We start from the raw sequence: 23,750 nt of genomic DNA, 5'->3' as shown, positions 1-23,750 counted from the left end.
AGGTGTAAAACTTGTGATAAATTGATAATTTTTCACAAAAACAAAGTTAATATGCGAAGAAAATTCTCCAGCAAAATATATGTCTAATGATTGTGTCACACAGTGTTTATTTCCTATTTAAAATTACGGGTTTATGATAATGGAAGGGAGGAGTTTGACAAATGACAGATCTCTATATCGTTAGAAGATGACTTCTTTGAAATAAAAATCGATCTGTTTGATTATATGAGAAATCACAGTCTTTTAATATGATCATACTTACAATGCGAGGATAATGCCATATCGAAAACTGATCATCATTTTAAAAAATTACAAAAGTATAAAACATTGAAAAATGGTACAAAAACAAACATAAATAATTGCTAATGCAAAAATGTTCCTCTGTGTTGAATTAACATTTTATTTAATGACTACCACATGTTCAGTTTATTGGCGCTTGAAGAATATAACCTTCAAATAGTAAAACTTCTTCTTTTCTCCACAAAAAAAGGTAACTATGGAAGCAGAGAGCATTGGGCACAAGAGAGGCGATCTTCAGTCTGCAAGTTTTAATTCAAAGATGCAGAGACATGCACAAGGACGTCCACTTGTGCTTCATCTACTTCTCCAAGGCGTTCGACAAGGTCAAACATGATAAACTCATGGAAATGCTCAGGAAGATGCATATTGATGGCAAGGATCTGCGCATAATAACCAGTCTCTATTGGAACCAAAGTGCTGAGATAAAGATGGGCAACTTACACAGTGGGAAGATAGATATTAAAAAGGGTGTACGACAGGGATGCGTCCTCTCGCCGCTCCTGTTCAATATATACTCTGAACAAATCTTCAGAGAAGCACTGGGAGAAGTTTCGGAGGGTATCAAAGTAAACGGAGAGGTAATCAATAATATTAGATATGCTGACGACACAGTTATTATCGCAAATGACTGCAACGAGCTTCAAAGACTCATGCAAAGCATACACACAGCAAGTCAAGAATATGGTTTAGAACTCAATACAACCAAAACTAAATGCATGCTCATCAGCAGAACACAACAACCTCCGATGCAATTGACATTAAACAACCGAAAAATAGAACAAGTGGAGACATACACATACCTTGGGACCACAGTCAACACAAAATGGGACCAGTCAACAGAAATAAGATCACGAATTGAAAAAGCGCGAAACGCGTTCAACAATATGAAAAAGTGGTTCACAAGCAAAATCTCAATGGAACTAAAATTAAGACTGGTCAAGTGTTATGTCTTCCCGGTCTTGTTCTATGGAGCAGAGGCATGGACCACAACGGAAGCCACCCTGAAGAAACTAGAATCCTTTGAGCTGTGGATATATCGCCGTATTCTTCGGATATCCTGGACAGACCACATCACTAACGTGGAAGTAATGCAGAGAATAGGCAAAAGCAAAGAAATAATCTTCACCGTAAAGAAACGGAAGCTTGAGTACTTCGGACATGTCATGAGGCATACTAAGTACCGGCTGCTACAGTTAATAGTCCACGGAAGAATCGACAGTAGGAGGGGACCGGGAAGAAGACGACACTCATGGATGCATAACCTGCAACAATGGTTCGGACTAACATCGACCGAACTGTTCACAGGTGCCGTAAACAAAGTCAAAATAGCCTTGTTAATAGTCAACGTCCGAAACGGATAGGGCAAAGGAAGAAGAAGATGGAAGCAGATAATTGAAAACACTTTACATTTATTAAATATTTTTATTTAAAAAAAAATATACAATTTTCAAGCTTTAAATCAATTAATCTTTCTTTAGCATTTAACATATTTTCTAAAACTAGCCCGTTTTATACTGATATTTTAATGTAGTTTTTAGTAATGATGGAGATTTTTGTTATTTCAATCTGATACAAAATTTTAGTGTCCAGCTTAAGAAAATTAAGAAGTATTTAGATATATTTAAATAGTAAGTCAGTATCAATCTTATTGATATATTTGATTCGAAAATTATATTTTCTCTAGATCTTGAACTGTCTCTAGCAACTTTAAATTTTTCGTTTCCTGTAACGGTAAAACTAGTGCCACCTGTACCAAAGTTATCGAAGTCAATATAATAAGAGGTAATGCTGTTTCCTTTTCTTCAAGTGTAATTAAAAAAGGTGCGAACATGGATCCCACTCTTGAACACATAAGGCACATACCAACTCCGGCGTTTCGTAACACTGTAGGGTATAGTTCACCTGTAAATAGATATAGAGCTGGCGTCGAAACCTAAAATGGTAGAATAGTTTATTTAAGTAAACTAAACTTTAGTAAACATTGAACAAATTGATCAGGAATATAATTTGGAGGTACTAAACACGAATCTAACAAACAACATACCATCAGTAGTAGAGGAATCAACTCAAAATAAAAACGTAGTTCATTTGAGTTTCTTACAATGTATTCTACGTCCATATACGTCATTTTGCCATACACGTCAAATTCATGCAGCTTTAAACCTTATACAAATCGCTGCATCGCGCTAAAATTTGACATGTTTGTCTAAAAAGGTAAGGATTTCTAGAAATAAAGTTATTTTTAAGATCGCAACTCCCTAATCTGCGAAGGAGATTATTTATCAGACCACGTGATACTTATGACTTATGAATATCTGGGCAAGTAAATAATTTAATATTTAAAGAGAATAAAAAAAAAACTAAATCAAAATTTGAACTCATGATTAACACAACTGAAACGAATCAAAACAAAAGAGGCGATTTAAATGATATGAACATAGGCACAGTAAAAATGCATCCCGAAAAAACATTCTAAAGGATACTAGATAGGAAAAGTGAGAAAAATAACAAAGCAGATCAAGAAAATCCTACAAAAATTGCGTAAGATAGAAAAGAAAAATAGATAGAAAGGAAAGAAATTCAGAAAACAAATGAGAAATAAGAAAGTCAACGATGGAGAGAAAACCCTTGACAAAGGCTCCTTGAAGACGCAGATACATAAATCAGATGCCTGAAAAGTTATCAAGAGATAGTTCCAGAAAGGATTTAAAAAATTAATAAACTGGCAAATTCTAATAAAATCTTGATACTACTAGAGTTCGTTCATTTTGTAAAATTTTTAGGTAAAATTATTATTGAAATTAATTCTAGAAATCAGGAAAACAAACTTACCGATATACCAATTATTCCAAAACCAGAAAGTACTACTCGTAACCAATCATTATTAAAATATCCTTTTGGTGTAAGAGAAATGAACAAAAAGCAACTGGCTGTAAATAAGTAAGAACTGGCTATGGTCCATCTCCTTCCGTATTTACCAACTAAGAAGATGCATGCGATGGTTCCAGGTAGAGCAACTAGTCCACTGGTAGCCACAGTTAAGAAAATATTCGTACCAATTTGTCCTAAGTACTGTGAAAATGCATAGAACGTTATGCCGGAAAACATCCTAAAAAATTGCAATTTCTGTATATATCGTTTTAATTGAATTATAAAATTACATTAGATATCATTACTTTAAAATGATGAAAGTGTTACTGGTGTATAATTTAGAATATGAGTACCTGACCCTCTTTTGTTAAAATAGATAAATCATTTTATTTAGTTATAGTCACTCTAGATATTGTGCCTGCTGAGAATACTGTGCATCCTTCAGAATCGTCGTTTCTATCAGTTACATTACAATCCAGGAAAATCTGCTAGAGAAATCAGAGAAATGGACTGCCTCAAGGAAGCGTACTTGCACCACTTCTCTATAATATTTACACTTAAGACTTACCAAATCACTTTCATACGAGGCGCTTCATTTATGCTGATGATACGACGGTGGCTATACAGGGGAGAGATTTTAAAGACGTAGAAACCAAACTTTTGGCTGCGCTGGAAGAAATAGCTGAGACTACAGAAAAAAAATCGCTAAAACTCAACCCAAAAAAAATAAAGTCTGCGTCTATCATCTGAACAACCATCACTTGAGAAGAAAGCTAAATATAACATGGCGAAGAGCACCATAGAGAACTGTATAGAACCAAAGTACTTTTGGGTAAAATTGGAACGCACTTTCACATGTAAAGGTCACGGCAAATACACAAAGGCAAAGATTTCCTCAAGAAATAACATAATACGTAAGCTGACTGTAACAAGTTAAGGAGCTCAGCCAAGTGAGCTAAGAACATCAGCTACTATAGCTTTGTGTTTCTCTGCAGCAGAATGATCAGCTCCAGTCGCTCCATGTTGATTTTGCTATAAACCTGACAAATAGTATCCGGGTGCTTGAAACCTACTGTACTTTATAACTTATACCCATTAAGCTTTGGAGATACGCGTCGGTTGTTGGCGTTTAACCACCAAAAGAAGAGATGGACAGGACGTAAATTACCTTATACCGCCTAGAGGTCTCTAAATAGAGTCACGATGCTGGTCAAACTTCAAAAGATGGTGCCATACATAAAAAGTGTAAAATCCCGAACATCTATTGATTTGCATGGACTTGATCAAGGCATGAACTCACCTAGACTTAATTGCAACTACTTAATGATAGGGCCAGCGAAGTAAAGTAATTTAAAAGTGAAATTCGTTTACCAATTTAAACATAGCAATGTATTCCTTTTTTTCAATTCTCCAGTAGAAAAGATCCCACCTATAGATGATCCTGGTACTCGCACAAAATTTATATTGGACAGTCCTGTTACGTAATTTCGAAGTTCTTTTTGATCTACATTGTACTGTCCAGCTATCTTTTTTATAGTTGAGATAGCTTCAGTTTTTTGGCCGGTCGCTAAAAGCCATCTCGGAGATTCCTGTATGTACCTGAAATGTAGATAAATATTTAGTAGGGGAGACTAGGGAGACTTGAGACAAGGGAGAATTAAGACACTACATTTATTTCTTAAAATCGGGTAACCAGTGCCATCTGTTGGTTACTGGTTCATAACTAGAGCCAAGTCTCTCACTGCTCTACCAGCGTAACGGAGACAATGATTCACAGAACGTTGTTGTTAGTACACGTGCAGAAGTTACGCTGAAAGTAAATCTTAATCTTGTGATATCGTTGTAGTTTGTAGCCAGGTTAAGTGAAAATTCGAGTGGATTCTTCAGGTATTGTGACCTCAGGTATGTTTCGAATTATTTGTTTAATTATCTGATAAATTAGAAGTTTAACAAGAATTTTAGGTTAGATTATTTGATGAAATGCTATATAGGGAAACATGAGACAGTTGCTTTAGGGAGACATGAGACGTCTCATCTCTCCCTGAGACGTCTTATGTCTCCCTAAATAGCGTTTTATAAAATAATATGACTTAAAATTCTGGTTTTCACTGGATTCACTGGATTACTAGTATTTTAAATGATTAATGCCCATTTGCACAAATTTCCGTTAAAATTTAACTGATAGTTTTAGATGTCATTTGATGATTAAAGTATTTGTTAAGTAGTCGTTAATTTTTAACGGAAACTGGTGCAAATGGGCATAAAACTGCTAAACCGATTGAAATGATAATATTGTATCAGATATAATATGCTCCATTTTTGGATTAAAAAGACAGAACGAGTAGTTTCTCCTCCTGTCGTTATAAAAACCGCAGTGGAGCAAGTTCTTGGGGGAGCAAAATTACGCGTAACTGCAAGGAAATATGATATTGATTAGCAAACTCATTTACCCTTGAAGAAGAGGTTCTTTTATCGGATTATCTAGTCCGTGCTTCTCAAATGCATCATGGTTGTGCACGTCAACTTGCGTTTCAATTTACGAAGGCCAACCATAAACAATATCCTTAAACATGGGGTATTAAATCCATTGCTGGCTATGATTGGTATCGCGGTTTTAGATATCGCCATGCCGAGTTATCGCTGAGGACTCCAGAGTCAACCAGTTTGTCACAATGTACGAGTTTCAACCGCACATATGTTATAACGCTTTTCAATTATTTAAAATCGGTACTAAACCGCAAAAAGTTTGAACCTCATCAGATCTGAAACATTAATGAGACAGGGTTACAACGGTACATAAACCATCCAAAGTTCTGGCAGCGAGGGGTGTTAACAAGTTGAAAACGTCACATCTGCTGAACGATGCGCATTAGTAACTACCTGATGTGGTATTAGTGATAGAAGGAGATTCATTCCACCATTTTTCATCTTTCCAAGAGTAAATTTTAAGGACTATATGTTAAGTGGTGGTTTTTCAGGAAGTGCTGGTGTTGCTCATCCAAGTGGACGGATATCTTCCAAAAACTTTATTGTTTTCCTAGACAACTTCATAAAACATACTGGTTATTCAAGTATTGCTGCTAATGGATAACCACGAGAGCCATATTTCCATTGAGTCCCTAAAGAAAGCAAAAGAAAATTTTCATTAATGTGACGTTTCTACCACACTTTCTTCTTTATGTGCCGTCTTCTACCGAATTTTGGCGACCATCAAACGATAGGTTTCTCTGTTTTGTGCCGCATGTATTATGTTTGCAGCTTCTGGTATTTGAAGCGTCATTCGTCTTAATACCTCTGTATTGGTCACTCTGTCTGTCCAAGGTATTCTCAGTATGCGTCGATACAGCCACATTTTTAGAGGCGCTAACTTCTTTATAGTTGCTGCTGTTAACGTCCACCCTTCAACTCCGTAAAGTAGCGTAGAGAGTACGTAGCATTTCGTGGCGCGCCATCGGAGGTTAACGCTTAGGTGGCGGTTGCTTAAGAGCTTTCTCATTTTGATGAATTTGGATCTTGCTATTTCAATTCGGATCTTAATCTCTACATCTGGGTCCCACTTATCATTTACTGTATATCCCAGATATTTAAATCGGTGTATCTTTCAATACGTTCGGCTTCAATATTCAGGTCGATATGTTGAATGTTCTTTTTACTGATCACCATAAATTTAGTTTTCTTTCTATTGATCTTCAGTCCAAATTGGTTGCCAGTTGTATTTACTCTATCTGTACTCTACCACAGTGCAGCCATAAAATGCGGCCCTTGGACGTATTCGTTTCCTTTCCTTTAAAAATTAATATAATTCTCGGTGTGCATCATGGATGGTTTCAAATCCAGGTCAAACCTTGATCATTTACAACATTGCTGCTTTAGCTAGTCAATCGTTTGAATTAGCTTTCACACCCAAGGATATTGTATACGGTTTTTCGGCGACCGGCATTTACCCTTTCAATCGTGATGTGTTTACTGAAATTGATTTTATGTCTAGCGCAGTGACCGATCGACCACTGGAAACATCAAGTATAATCCTAAAAAATGCATCATCTTTACCGAAAACCGGCGTGCAAGAGGAAATTTCCAACTCTGTAAACATTCTAGAGTGTAAAGTCTCAATGTCAAAAGCCCACGTACAAAAAAACAATGTCAACACCAAACAAAATTTTGTTAGTTTAGAAATTTTGTGACCGCTTCCGAAGGCAGGTCCACGAAAGCGTATTACAAAGCTAAAACGGGGTTCTTCAAGGATTCTTACCCACACGCTAGAAAAAGACGCTGAAGGAAATGCTCGAAAGATAAAAAAGGTTGTTCAATTGAAGCATGAAAATCTTTTGTCAAACAAACAAATCTTTACAAAAACTTGCAAGTCCACCAGAATCTTCTACGAGTGATAAAGAGGAACAAAACGAGTTAGGCGAAAGCAGTCAAGATATTTCAGGTGTTGAAAGCTACGAAAGAGACATGCTTCAAATTAAAGCTCTTGTGGATGTCAAGACCCTCCAAGTGGGAGACTTCATTTTAGTTAAATTTGTCACAAAGACTTGCACCTGTACATTATGTGGGTCTGGTACGAACAAAGGCAGATGATGAATATGAAATTAAATTTTTACGTCGTCATGACGCCACCTGGAAATTTATTTATCCACTGTACAAGTGTAATTCTATAAGAGACACTTGTTCATAATGTTTATTTAGGTGCTGGTATTATTTTTATACCAAAATAAGTTTAAAATATATGTAAAATTTATCAATTCTTTGACCGTGGTGAGAAAGCACATAAGTCATTTTGCCTAGTTTTGCAGTAGAAGCGATTTAATATTCACCGGTTACCTCTAAATCCGTTTTATAGCCCAAAATTACGTGTTACTTACTTTATTTGGTTTTAATTGTTGTTTTTATAATTATCTATGTAAATGTCTTATAATCTAATTATATATACTAATATATACTATTATATAGTCATATATACTAATATATACTATTCTCCAAATTTTCCACCACCCCTGAAATAAAAAATATGTCAAAAATGAAATTCGTGACTTACGTCATTTGATCCCAAGTGTGTCCATGACTTATGTGTTATTGCACTTACAGAAAATGGTTATGAAAATAATATTATTAAACAAAGTATTTTTTATTTGTTATAAAAAAGGAAATTTGATAAAAAAAAATAAACCTAAAAAAAAGAATGAACCACTTAAACATAATAACAATTTAATCAATATCTTCGTCGATACCTGAATAGTCCGACAACGCTGTTTCGCTCGATGAAAGATTTTCATAGAACCCATGAAAAGTTGTAGGGATTAAGGGAAGCAAATGAAGAAAATCCTTCTTTTTTTCTTTATTTATTGGCATATCCTCCTTATATTTTAACTGTGGAACTAAATTTCCCAACCCATTTCTTCTAATGAAAGAAATTTCCTTAAATGACTTCTCTGCATTTAAGGATTTTTTGAAAAATATTTTCCCATTATCCCATTTTATATAATTTAGCCCTTGTACGTTATGCCAGCGAAAAGGTTCTTCTTGATCGTCTTTTTTCCTAGACACCAATTACTAGACACCCTTTAACTTGTCGCATTTATGGCAAATATCCGTTTGAGGCTTTTTAAACGACATTCAATTTATGAAATTTATATCTATAATATGACTACGACACAAAGTTTTGGTATGATTCCTTGTACAGGGAATACATTGCTTCTAGGGTCAAATGTGATGGTAGAAACCTTTTATTTGTTTGGGCGCGTGAGTAGTGGCTTTCGTAACTCAAGAAACTCAAAATATGCTTACCGAGTTCTTCTAGTTTTTCTTCAGACCACTTGTTTGGTGGAATATTCTTTCATTGGGCAGAATCAGTCTTTGTTTCCGCAGGTTATGCTCTTTTTATTAAAGCGATAACTTTTATGAAATTGTCTGTTTCATTGAAAGTCACAAGGAAGCATTTACGGCAAACAGAAATATGGCTACCATTTATTCATAAAAAATATTTGTAGGTTTTAAGGCGGAATTTTTATTTGTCTGGGTCATCTGTATGAGGCCTCTGCGATTTTTTGTCATGTATGATGAAAAGACTGGCTATATAAGCTACTCTCTTGTCGTAACTGCCTAAACTCCAATATTCGGGAAAAATTTCTTTCAGCTGATTTTCAGTGATTTTTGTTTTGCACTTTGCTCGGCATAGTGGCAGAGGTTGAAATGGTCTTTCTGGAATTATTTTACCGTTTTTTGTAATATATGACTTCCCGAATTACTTTTTTTTTTTTCGTAATTCTCTAGCCTTTCTTGTGTCCGGTGGTTTTTGCAGCTGTTGACGTGATTTTTACGCTCTAAACTACTTTTGCTTGTAGTATTATTATTTTGTCATCAAAACAGATTTGCTTTTTGGAATGTATCTGCTATCAACTCATCATCAACAAACACTTTAAACAAAAAACTTCTGGACATGTGTTATTCGCAATATCAAACCAAACTGAATTGTTTTAGGCTAAATTATTTTCTGCATGTAATGTTTCATTAGCGCCTAGTAACATAAGTCACCGACGGGACGACAAGAGACAGCAAGTTCCAACTGGCTCTCTTCACATAAGTCGACTTAAGTGTTTATTCACAAACTCGAGTCGGTATTTTCTCAGTATGGTTATTATGCACACTTCGCAATAACAGCTGTAAAAATGCATAGTAGACTAAAGTGCTTAGAACCGATGATAGTATTACAAATCACCTACACATTTTTATCAAAAAAAAAAAATTCGGAAAATTTGACTTATGTGCTTACTCACCTCAGTCATAGAATTAATATCAATATTGTGTGTGTATGCAATCAAATTACGGTACCTGTGATGTTGAACTAACACATCTTCTTAAAGTTGCGTGGTTGAGTTTACACAAAAAACTGGAGTGTTTATCGCACTGATCTATACAAGACTGATGTGCGTGTAGTCTGGTAGCTTGAGGCGGTGCGTTCAGGGCCGTATTAGTTTACGTATATAGACATACACACACGCTAATTAAAGAATTAAATATAAAAAGAAAATAACAAGAAATACTTAATAAAAAAATTAGTGTGGAGGGACGTAACATCCACCAATGGAAGATATTTCTTCAGTTCGAGAACAAGATATTATTTTGAAATTACCATATTCAAACAATGTAGGTAGAACAGAAAGAGTTAAATTTATACTGACATTTGGCTTGGACTTCCGTTATTATCAAAATGTTCATTTACTTTTGCATTTTTTAAATAATTAATATACCGTTCATTAACATTTTACATTGTAAACTTTCTTTATCTTTTTATTTTTTCAATAATTAATAAACATTTCCCAAAAGCTTACAATGTCTCAATGCTCCCTATAACCTGTCTCCCTTACCTAGGAAGCGGTGAGACACTTTACACCATTTCATTTAAATACATATTTTAAGTAATATTTTGGAAGCATGAAAAGGTATGGCAAGATTAGCTAAATGACACACAGGTCACTTGCACTACATATTATCTTGAACTTGCAAATTGTATAATTTATAAAAAAAAATCGGTTGCCTGTAAAGTCGGTTTTACGGGCGAAGATTTTACGTGACAACGTCTTTTTCATATATTATTTTATATATTATTTATATTTTATATATTATATTTTTATATATTATTTTATATATTATTTATTTTATATTATATTATTGATCTTATTATTTTCTACAAAATTTATTTGAAAATTTTTTCGATATATCAATTAGTTGCGGAGATATCGATCATTGAAGTTATTGTTTGCTACCAGTATTTTATATATTTATTTTTTTCAGTTATAAAAAATTACTATTTCCAATTGTGTCTACCAAGTATGGTCACATGTATTTGCCTACATATTAAATAATAATAAGTACAGATAATGTTATGTGACGTTCACTTCTGATTATATATATTTTAATATTTTTAATTTTAAAGAATCAATTTGAAAATCAAAACACTTATTCAGATCGAAGGTTCAAATTTTTGCTAAATAAATTTGAAATTAATTAAAATTTGTAAATGTAAATGGTAAAGTTGAAAATTAAAACATTTACTAAAATTGGAATTTGAAATTCTTGCTAAACACAGTTAAATTCTAACTCCGCGCGTGGTGATTGGTCGGTTTAGTTCGTTTGTTTGGTCGCCCTGTTTTGACAGGTTAGAAGTTATAATTTGTTATTTTAAATGTTTGACTAGCAATACGCGCTGTTTCTTCTCAATCGACTGAATTACGATTGATTGCAGAGTGATTTAAACTAATAATTTACTTAACACTATCAACATTTGTCAATAGTATGACATAACCTATAAACTCAGTTTCTCAACTTTTGTGTCAATCTAACAATTAATCAATCAATCATAGTTTACGATAATGAAATATTAGTGTACAATTATTTACCTTTATTGTTGTAGTTGTTGTAAATGACGAATCTAAGCACTCCACATTTTCACTACAGACACAGCTGACGATACTTTCAACGATTTTCAACTTTAGCGATTCAACGCGCCTAATTCTCTAGTGCCGCGCGCAGCGGACCGATCATGTTTGAGTGGGAGAGAGACGCAAGGCATTCGCCGGTCCGGCGGGCCTCTCTCTCGTTCGGCGACTCACTGTAACAGACGTGAGCGGGCGTTACACTTTTTCTTAAATGACTCCGAGCCACAACCTAATTTAAGACGTTGTCACGTCAAAATAAAATTTATTCTCCCTAGTCTCCCCTACCATAGATGACTTTTTTATATAATAATATCCAAAATTATTTTCTCGGATTCAATACCTAAAAGTGATTCTTAAATTTTCTAAATGTCTCATTAAAAAATATATAAATAAAGTACGGATTGAAAGCATTTTGATTTTTTGCTTATATTGAGCTTATTCTACGCCTTTTAGTGTACTTGCACCAAATAATAAACAAGTAATGTCAAAGAATGCTTACCAATAATATAAAATAAATAGACTACACAAAACCGAAAGAATAAAATGTAGATATCTCCAATCTCTTACAAAATAAGCTACGATAGCCATTATAGTGTTTCCAAAACCAAATGGTATCTGGTATAGAATTGGTATGACAGCTCTCCATCTATCTTCAACTGCTTCCATGCACATTACAAAGGACGTTACCATCGTGCCGCCATTAGTTATTGCCACCAAACTTCGAAGAAGGATAAACAACCAGTAATTTGGAGCAAAAGAAGCAGCTATGCCAAATAATGCTTGAAAAGTTATACAGAGCATTATTATCAGTTTTCTTCCATATCGGTCCGCCAGAATTCCAAATAAAATGTTCCCTTAAACAAAAATGTCTATTTTAAATGTAGCAAATGTTGTCAAATCAAATTGTAGGAGAGACTTAGCCCACCTTTTGAAGTGTTCGCATAATGAAATTATCGTTTCTAATATTTCAAAGCAATTAAAATTAAAACAAAAAAATATTATTTACTCAACCCAAAATAGATAACACCTGGTCTATATTTACTTTAGTTCAAATTATTTTAAATATATAATTTTAACTTACCCATAAGAACACCCAGCATCAGTGTCGCTTGTGACAAATCTATCAAACGTCCTCTTCCGCAAACTAAGTCCCATTCTGATATAATTGTTGAATCGAACATTGAGTTATTGTAGCTGTACCCAAATTTACAAGGAATCGTTTCATTACTCTCTAACTCGACCATTTTACAAGATCCGCTGTTGAGGCTTTCCTACAAAGAACTTTTTTTGATATTTTGTTACAATACAAATATACGATAATACAAAATAAAGAGAATTATAGTGTAGATTTATAATTATAAGGTAGATTTTGGCAAAAAATCAAAGGGTATGAAAAAATTATAATTCTTAGAAATAAATTATACATTGTATTATAGTTGCTTCCATATTTCTATCTTCTTCTTCTTCTACGGCACTACAGCCCAAAATGAGCCTTGGCCTCCTTTATTTTTTGCCTCCACCCTTGTCTGTCTGTGGCTGCTCTTCTCCATACACGGACTCCTAAAACTGCTTGTGCGTCGCTGCTTACTGTGTCCCATATTTCTATCGCTCATCGAAAAAAGAGGCAGTATAAATGTTTAAAAAAATATATCCCAATCTATAAAAAGGGGATAAACTGAAATGCGAAAATTATCGCGGCATAACCCTCTTGTGCACGGCGTACAAAATGTTTACTTACATACTAAACAAACGACTCCAACAACTAACTGAAAATATTGTCGGGGAATACCAAACCGGTTTCCGACACGGAAGATCTACAACTGACCAACTATTCACAGTGAAACAAATCTTAAACAAATCGTGGGAATACGACATTTACGTCCACAACATATTCATAGATTTCAAACAAGCCTACGACTCAATTAATAGGAACAAGTTATATCAAATATTGCGGAGCCTTAATATCCCCCAAAAATACATCCGACTGGTAAAAACAACAATGGATTCGTCAATAGCAACTATCAGAGTCTAAAATGAGCTCACTGAAAACTTTACGATAGCCCAAGGATTAAAGCAAGGAGACGGGCTGGCACGGACACTATTCAACCTGACCTTGGAATATGTGATAAGACAGCTGAATATAGGAAGAGGTAATCTCCTAACAAATAAATCAATACAGATTGCCGCCTATGCCGATGATATCAGCATCATGTCTCGCAGAACAGAAGAGGCGGCAGAAATATATTCACAATTAAAATCAAAGGCAAAAGAGACCGGACTAGAAATAAATATTCAAAAGACAAAAAAGTTAACACAGGCAAGAGCTAGGGGAAACAGACGCACAGTTGAATTAGAGGACGATATTGAAACGGTAGAAAGTTTCACATATTTAGGAGTTACATTAAACACGGATGGAACAGAAGAACCAGAAATCCAAAGAAGAATAGTAAAGGGAAACAAAGCTTATGTTTCACTCGATCATGTGTTTCGCTCCAAAAACACACACTGGAGATCGAAAATCAGGGTCTACAAAACTATTATCAGACCAATAGTATGTTATGAATGCGAGACATGAGTGATGACAGGAGAGACAAAAAGAAAACTGGAAGTCTTCGAAAGAAAAGTCCTAAGAAAGATATTTGGACCTATTAACGAAAACGGAATATGGAGATCCAGGTATAACCATGAACTCTACCAACTGTTCAAAGAGACACCGATCTCAGAATTCGTTAAACTTCAGAGACTTCGCTGGGCTGGTCATGTAGTAAGAATGGAGACAGAAAGATTACCAAAAAGAGCCATAGATAGTAAAATGCAGGGCGAAAGACCAAAAGGAAGGCCACGGAAAAGATGGGAGGATGAAGTGGCAGCGGACGCGCAAAATTTGCTAGACGTGAGAACCTGGAGAAGATCGGCGCGGGACCGACAAGGTTGGAGGCATAGTTTGGAGGAGGCCAAGGCCCGATTTGGGCTGTAGCGCCATTGGAGAGAGAGATAAATGTTTAAGAAATTCGAGTAGTCGCTGTCCAGGGACGTATCGCGATATTGGATGGTTCACCGACACACATTTATTGATATATAGTCGAAAAGTAGTGCAATCTAATTTTGGGAAAAAAACAAAACGGTATATTTCTTTGTTTTTAAATGGTTAAAAGTGAAATGTCAAAAAATTGTCAATCTGCCACCCTGACGGAAAAAAATACATCGGCATTTTCTATTAGCGTTTAACGAGGACGTCACATAAATAAATCTGCGAAAACGAGGTTTAAATTTAAGAAAATTATATTGTTTTAAACAAAAGTTAACAATTTATAATGAAAAACTGAACGGTTTAACTGAAATAGTCACCACATTAGCTTACCTTGTCTAAAATATTTCTTCTGCAGACGAATCTCATCATCATCACTATCCAACAGATCAATAATAAATTATCAATATTAAATAAAATAGAAGTTCCTCAAAGATCATCGGAGACGAAAAAACTTACGAGTTGCTCTGAGATACAGAATTAGAAACAAACAACTTAGGTAGAGAACAAAAGTAACTGATGTAATAGAAAGAATCACAAACCTAAAATGGGACTAGGCAGGACACATTAAAAAGTAAAAGACGAAAGATTAAATAGAAAAATCATAAAATAGAGACCTTAGGATGAAAAAAGAATGAAAAGAGACCTATAATGAGATGGCATAAAAAAGATAACAGGGAAAACGTAGCTGAGAACAGCAAACAGGAAAACTATAATGGGAACAGTTAAAAAAAGGCCTATGTTCAAGTTTTACAAAAAAAAACTAAAGAAGAAGCCTTTAATTACCAAATTTAAGGTCTGTAAGGGTTGTTTGTTAATATACCTTACCTGAGTAAAATGTAGTTCTTGAGAAATATTTAGCCATTTTTCTAGTGAAAGGTTTCTGTGGGTGGGGGGCGGCGTGCACCAGAACTGCGTAGGTGGTGCCAAAAAAACAATGCTTAAAGTAAACCAGGCAATTGGAAATTTTAAAAGTGACATCAGTATTGAGATTTTTAATTGCCACGGTGGAAACTTTGTTATTATGTCTTCTAATATTTCATCATTCTGTTTTTTGTGATTTTGCAGGGCTTTATTAGTTCTTTCTGTAAATATAACAAATTAATTCTAAATAACAATAAAACCAATCACCAACATATCATTGTTTAGAACAGATTAAACAATAATAAAAACAAAATAAAAATTTTGTGTGACAAATTCAATCAGTAGAATATAAAGAAAAGTACTTAAAAATAGAATAGAAAGTGAATATAAATATTTAGAGGCTAACGAACAAGCAGAATTTAGGGCAGGTAGACTAACTTTTCAGCGCTTACCCAGATTAAAACTTACTTTTACTTTATCGTGTCCGGACATTGGTGTCATTCACAAAATTTCGGCCCAGTATCGGGCTACTTCAATTCCATCTTTATTGGCGAGCTACAAATCTTCGAGGGTACATCGATGAGGACAGTTTCTGCATGTAGGAAGATGTTCCATATTCTGTATTTCTCCACAGTCACAGTTCACATCATCTCGGTTTATTTTTCCCCATTTTGCCATGTTTGATTTTACTGGAGCGACCACCATTCTTATCCTATTCAGAGTTTTCCACGTTTTAAAGTCTAGGGACTGGCTGGTCCATTGAACCTGGGGAAGAGATAAATACCCAGGTGGTTGAGTACCCGCTGCTTTATATAAATTTGAGAGTAGCGTTGGTTTCATGCACCCCGTTACTATCCTGCATGTCTCATTTAGTGCAGTATCAACTTGTTTGGTGTGGGCAGATCTGCTTCAAACGGGGCACGCATATTCAGCAGTTAAGAAACACAGTGCCCATGACGTTGTTCTTAAAACGCCAGGACGTGCACTCCATTTACTTCCCGTTAGCTTTCTGAGTATGCTGTTCCTAGTTGTTACTTTTCCTCTCGTTTTTATTCAATGTTTTCTGTGGGTGAGGGACCGGTCTAGAGTTACTCCAAGATATATAGGTTGATTTGTGTGTTCTAATGTATTACCTTTCCACGCAATTTGGAGTTCTCGCTTGGCTTCCTTTGTGCGAAGGTGGAAAGAGCAGACTTGGGTTTTAGAGAGATTGGGTCTCAGGGAATTCTGCAGGTAGTACGCTGTCATTGTTTTTAAAGAAGTTTTGAGTTTCTCCTCCACTTCTTCAAAACTATTTCCTTGAGCACATATTGTAAGATCGTTAGCATAGAGTTAGTGCTTAGTTTTGGTCGGCGTAGGTTGATCGTTTGTGTATATATTGAAGAGCATTGGTGGTAAAACCCTTCCCTGTGGGAGACCGTTTTTTGAACTCTCCACCTACTTACTTTACCCACCAGCATAACGAAAAAACGTCTGTTTTGCAGTAAGGAATATACGACCTTACATAGATGGTGGTCATTGAGAGTGTCGTATAATTTGCAGAGCAATGTTTTGTGTCTTACTGTGTCATAGGCTGCTGTCAAATCTACGAAAGCAGCCCCCGTTATAAGTTTTTCTTCAAAGCCCTCTTCAATGTGTTCTGTTAGTGCGAGGACTTGACCGGTGCAGGATTTGCTGGGTCTGAATCCTCCTTGTTGTGAGATGAGGTAACCGCATACGGTAACCTTCGACATGGAGGAAAATAATTTCGGAGAGACTTCAAGTCGCTCTGAGGATGGTGGACAGCTGGTGTGAGGAAGAAGGCCTGAAGGTTAACCCTAAAAAAAACATCTGTTGTTCCCTTCACCAGAAAAAGAGCACTGCAAGGCTTACAGCCACTAGTGCTCAAGGGAGTAGAAATCCCATTCACAAGTCAGGCCAAGTACTTAGGTGTAATATTCGACCAGAGGCTGACATGGAATGCACACATTCAGAAAGTCACACAGAAGGCCACTATGGCCCTGAACACATGTAGACGAATGTGTGGTAAGAATTGGGGGTTAAATCCTAAAATGAACCTCTGGTTATACACAAGGGTTATAAGGCCCATGATAACTTATGGTTCAGTGGCGTGGTGGAACAAAACGCAACAGTCCGGGGCGATTCGATTGCTCAGTAGCACACAAAGGCTTGCATGCTTGAGTGTTACAGGAGCCATGAGAACAGCCCCAACGGACGCGCTAGAAGTTCTGCTAAACCTACCACCTCTGCATATATACATACAGAGTGAAGCCAGATCAACAGTACATCGGTTGATCCAAGGCCAAGCTCCAATAAGTATGATGCAGGGAGCTGATAACTTAAGGCTATACCAGGACATAAAGGCAGACCCCGTTCTAGGAATGCCTGTAGACCGAATGGTTACGAGGTATAGTTTTAACAAAAATTTTCAAATTACAATACCAAAAAGAGAGGACTGGGAAACTGGTCCGCCGCTAACAGCAAACTCAATATGGTATACGGACGGCTCCAAAACGGATACAGGTACGGGGGCTGGAATATATGGCATAAAACCAAGGACGGAAGTCCGGGTATGTCTAGGAACATACGCGACCGTATTTCAAGCCGAATTAGCTGCTATACACAGGTGCGCTATGGAACTAATCGGCCGAAATGTAGATAACGACTCCATCGTTATCTATTCGGATAGTCAAGCGGCTCTAAAGGTTCTCAATTCGGTACAGGTCAATTCATGGCTGGTATGGAACTGTTTGGATGTCCTCTCTCAGGTGGGAAGTCAAAACAGGTTGACACTTGCCTGGGTGCCGGGACATAAGGGTCATCGTGGCAACGAGAAGGCCGATGAATTGGCCCGAGAAGGCGCATCTACGCCACTGGTTGGTCCGGAACCCTTCTTTGGAATCGCAAATACGATAAAAAGGGCAGCCATACACAAATGGGTGCAACAGAAGTCTCTTGAGTGGTGGAACAACTCACCAGGACAGAGGCAGGCCAAACAGTTCATCAAAGGACATTCGGCTAAATTTACAGCAGACTTACTTTCGCACAGACACAGGACTTTCAGAATGATGGTGGGTCTGCTCACTGGGCACTGTAGACTCAATAGACACTTGAGTCTCATAGGCCTGACAGAAGAGGACACCTGTCGTTTCTGTCTGGAAGAAGAGGAAACCGCTCTACACGTTCTGTGCCATTGCGAAGGTCTCGCACGAATGCGGTTTCTAGAACTCGGAGAGGAAAAACCGGAAGCACCAGGCTACATGAAAAGGCCACTATCAAGGCTGTTGAGTCTCATTAAGAGGACCAAGCTAGATGAAGTGCTTTAAAATAAGGGGGAAACACAATAGATCTGCAAAGGTCGCAGTGTATCAGGCTCTATTGGCCGCCCCATTTTCTACCATTTCCACCCAAACCACGTCACCATCGACATCCACATAGGAAAGAAATGCCAAACGTTTAGAAAGTTTTAAACGACAAGAAAAGGTTAATGCGAGTTCATTGTAAAATAATGTTTTCCCTTGTTGCGAGCTATCGCGATACATTCTACCTTTATTTTACGAAAGATGTGTTAGGGCAGGTGTAGAAGAAACTAAAGTAGGACTGGCTTTAAAAATAGGATTGCCTAAGAACTGAATGCTTAGTCTTTAGTTATTCTCATTCGTATTAAATTAAATAATAGAAAAACTACAAGGTAACATACTCCGGTACTTAATATTTGCTAATGATATAGTATGAGTTGGAAATACTGGAAGGGGTTTAGAGCAAAAACTAGAACAGTGGAGGCTGTTCCTTAAATAAAATAAAAAGTTTAAAATTTAGTAGGACAAAATAAGAGTATCCATAAATTTTCTTTTCTTCTTCTTGATGTGCCTATCCGTTACGAATATTGGCGATCATCATGGAAATCTTTTTCTTATCTGCAGCAGCGCGAAAAAGCTGCACAGATGTTGTATTGAACCAGAATTCTGAGGTTCTTTAACCAAGATGTTCTCCTTCTTCCTGGACCTCGTTTTCCAAATATTGATGGTGGTCAGTACCTCTCGGTTCTTATTCATTCTTCTGAGGACCTCCTTATTTGTGACTCGGTCAGACCACGGGATCTTAAGTATTCTCCGATATATCCACATCTCAAATGCTTCCAGTTTTCTGCACATATCTTCGTTCAACGTGTACCATTCAACACCATAAAAAAGGACAGAGAAGACGTAGCATCGCAGCATTCTTACTTTTGTATCAAGAGAGAGGTTGTGACTCTTGAAGAAGGCCCCCATCCGATTGAAGGTGGATCTAGCTTTTCCAATGCGTGCTCTAATCTCCTGGTTGTTGGTCCATTCTTCATTTATTATGGTGTCGAAGTAGTTGTAGTGCGTCACTCTTTCTACAGGGGATTGGTTGACGTAGAGTTGACCTTCTGTTATCTTTTCTTTGCTAATTATCATAAGCTTTGTCTTCTTAACGTTTATATTGAGTCCATATTCTTGACTGAAATTTTTTTTTAAAATGGGGTAACTACTTCCAATAAGATGATAATAGGTGTTAAAGCAGTTTGCATTGAATGCAGTAGTGCAGAACTATTTGTAGCGGCAGTCAACAGTGTCCGCATAACCATGATGATTTCCAACCTTCGATAGAAGATGGAACTTAAAGAAGAAGTAAAAAATTTTATTTTAAATCCTTAGTAAAAGGTATATAAATAGATGGAGATGCATGCAGTAGAGCTAGAATGGGACGGATGAAAGCGAATGGTGTATTTAGTGGCCATATTCATTCCAATGAAACAACTTCTTCCTAGCTATAAGCAATTCTGCTTGTTCATTGTTTCCATACCTGTATGTATGCCTAAAGTATACAAAATAACCTAAAATTAATCGTGTAAAGTCTAGACGACTTGTTTTCAGTTATTTAAAGAGTGGAACCTTGATACATAATTGTCAAACTCTTTACCAGTATAGAAAACACAGGGCGTGAAAGATACAAATATAAAATACTTCAATAAATAAAATACATCAATTGGAATTTTAAAGCATTAGTTGTATTAAAAAAATGATATTAAATATTTTGGGCTCTATTAGATGCTAATGCACGGTCTTAAACAATTCTCAAAACATCCCTATTCAACTGTTCTCATCATGTTAAAAAGGCGCGAGAGAATTACTCAAAAATATCTGAACATACTGAGTGAAACGAGAGTTTTTCAATCTTATATTACATGTCATATATTGTCAATTAACAATTATTTTTGACAGATATTAATAAAAAACAAATTAATTCTATTAGAATATGGAAAATTGAAAAAGTAAATTGCCAAGTTCTTGATGCTCAAATACAGACTACAAGGGAACTTTTCATATTAGTAGTTAGAAACTACTATACCTTAGTAATTTAATATAAATACTTACCCATGTTGACTGAAATTTAATTACAACTAGTTCAATGAACAACAATGACCATAATCTCCAAATGCACTTTCTTTAACTATGAACTACGAAAAATGTGCAAGACATTGCATAGAAAAAGAGAAAGTGATATTCACTTAAACAGTCGTTAACACCATTTACAATATATTTTAGACCATAAAAAATATCTCAATTATTACATGTAATAGATTTGCATTATTATGGTATGGAAATTATATTTATAAACATAGTTTTGTATTTTAATCAGTCGATAATTATTATTAAATCTAGTAACGTATTCTATCAGAATAAAAATAAGCAACGACACAGCTTCTATCGGAAAAAACATACCTAACATACAAGAGACAAATAAAGTGAATAAATAATCGAAAGTTTTCGTGAAATCGTTCATACGATCACAGATAAATATCTAGTAGAGGAAGAAGAGGTGGAAAAATGTTGAATGATAGATATCCCCGAAGAGGGAAAAGCTGTGGAAGAAGATGAATAATATAAAGACTTCAATGCGAAGGCAGGTGTAAAGTTGGAGGAATCAGAAGCAGTAATCGGTGAATTCGGACTTGGAATCAGAATCAAAGGAGGAGAAAAAGCCTGATAAACTTCCCTTTCCGAGAACAATTTATACCTAATAAACAGCTCCTTTCACAAAAACCGAATAGAAGGACTTGGATAAACCCGGACGACAACACAAAAAATGAAATAGACTTTATCGCGAATGATAAAAAAAACCAAAAAAAGGTGGTACAGTAGGCGGCACAGTAGACTAGCGCGAAGCTTTATATTATGTTTTCTATATTTTTAAAATTTAAATATTATTTTTAAACTTGAATAAGGTAGTAACCTTGCGGTACACCGTGGTATACATAATATACATACATTTACACTAATTATTATTTTATATAATATATTTTTTACAACAACTAAAGAACGACTGGATTTGGCTAATTTTTATTTTAAAATATTTAATTACTATTTTTATTGGGAATAAGCCACAATTTAAGTTAAAAATAAGTTTATTTTTGACGTTTCAATTTCCACTTTGAATATCATTCTCAAAATATAAAATATTAATAAATTAAACAAATTTTGTTTTGCGTTACTTGGTGAAAAATTCTTCTAATAATTTAATTTTATCTGACTCATTCATATTGACAATTCAGACATGTATTATATATTTTAAAGTGGACGACTCAGCCAATATTGCTGAGTTGCGTTCCTGGGACGACTTTATTGTAAGATAGTTCATTCGATTCATTAACTTGAGAATACTTATCAAAGAAAATCATTATATCGATGGAAAGCAAAACAGTCAGAGTTCTGACTATTTCATGAAAGTTTCCTTCCATCGATATACCTATTTTCTTTTTAGTTTGCCTGTTGCGGAACACGTCATCATATTTTACCTTTATGTATAGAAAAGGATAATGCGAGTGATAGCTATGTGGATCTGAAATGTGCTCCCATTTGCCGAGTGTCTGCTGTAAGCATTGGAAGCTTTTGTGGTAACTTCATTTCACATTTTATAATATTACTATAATAAACTCTTAATCTTTTCAATAATGTTACCTAAAGTAAAAATAAAATAAATTAATATCATACTGCTGGAAGTGTGATCTTATGATCTTGTTAGTTCTCGGCAAATACTTATTTTTTACATAAATTTTTTACATATTTTTTTAAATTACATGTACTATAACCACATGGTCTTTTGCTGTGCTATGTTTGAATCAAATGGTAAACTGTATTTAGTTTCAATTGATTGTTTATACAACCTAAGTATTTAATGTCTAGTATCTTAAGCTTCTTTATATTTTACGCCATTGACTGCTAGATGTCTTTTTAGGGTAACACATTTATATTGACTTTTCAATGGATGTTTGATTTTTCATATTGTGCTTTTTAGATAAACTGACGATGCTTTCTGATTAGAGAGCAAAACGTCTTCAAATAAATAGATGAAGTAACCAACTTCTTTGTCTTTTTTCTCCACCTTTTGACCGAAAAACCCACCACTCCTCGAGTGATCCTTATATATATATATATATATATATATATATATATATATATATATATATATATATATATATATATCTTTAATAATATATTAAATAAATATAACTTCATGATTAAAAAAGAAACAGAATCAGTGAATTTTAACCAGTTTTTATTATACAAAGATATTATACAAAACGAGAATATTATACAAAAGTTCCTTTAAATAAAAATAACACGGCACTTACCGTAAAATTCTCTTTTCCTATTTCCCATCCCAATCAAAAACGTCCTGAATTGTGCACGGATAACAAGACCGAAGACGAATCCAGAAAGGAGGGCCCTGTGTCAGCGGGGGCTCTATAAGGACTCGAGTGCATGTCGGACACAAGCCCATTAAAGTGAGACCATGCATCTTGGATAAAAGAATAAGAGGTGGTCCACAGGGATCTCCACTGGAGAGCTATTAGAGCATTGACGTTTGATTGCTTTTCAATAGCCGAACGATTGGGTTTGTTAAGGTGACACGTGCTGTGTGTGACGATTTCAATTTCCATTTTGGGAAATCTCAAAGACTTATAACAGAATTTTACACTATTGTCCTCATATGAATGATAAACTGAGTGGTAAATAAATTTCAAAGACAATAATAAATATTTGATGTTTTATTTTGATTAACCCATTAAGTGTAAATTTTTTTATTTTTGTGATTTATGTTGAAATATGTGCATTATTACCTACATAAACAGGATTTGAACAGCTTTTAAAGAAAAGCAATATTTTTATGTTAAGTATAACTATTTATTTGCAGATCCCCATTTGGAGATCTGGTACATA

The 23,750-nt window shown here is 35.2% G+C and overlaps 1 protein-coding gene across 1 annotated transcript; it reads right to left on the bottom strand.

Moving 5' to 3' along the window:
* Nucleotides 1-1,779: 1,779 nt before the first annotated feature.
* Nucleotides 1,780-21,043, bottom strand: LOC140442606 (solute carrier family 22 member 3-like). The gene is made up of 7 exons (XM_072533613.1): nt 20,904-21,043; nt 15,469-15,725; nt 12,694-12,883; nt 12,112-12,466; nt 4,543-4,770; nt 3,133-3,409; nt 1,780-2,233 (listed from the first exon to the last, which is right to left on the bottom strand). The coding sequence occupies exons 1-7, from the start codon at nt 20,905-20,907 to the stop codon at nt 1,970-1,972; spliced, it is 1,575 nt and encodes a 524-aa protein (XP_072389714.1). The 5' UTR covers nt 20,908-21,043; the 3' UTR covers nt 1,780-1,969.
* Nucleotides 21,044-23,750: the final 2,707 nt, after the last annotated feature.

The sequence above is a fragment of the Diabrotica undecimpunctata genome, chromosome 6 (assembly GCF_040954645.1).
Source record: "Diabrotica undecimpunctata isolate CICGRU chromosome 6, icDiaUnde3, whole genome shotgun sequence".
NCBI classification, from domain to species: domain Eukaryota; kingdom Metazoa; phylum Arthropoda; class Insecta; order Coleoptera; family Chrysomelidae; genus Diabrotica; species Diabrotica undecimpunctata.
This window is presented reverse-complemented; position numbering and strand designations above follow the sequence as displayed.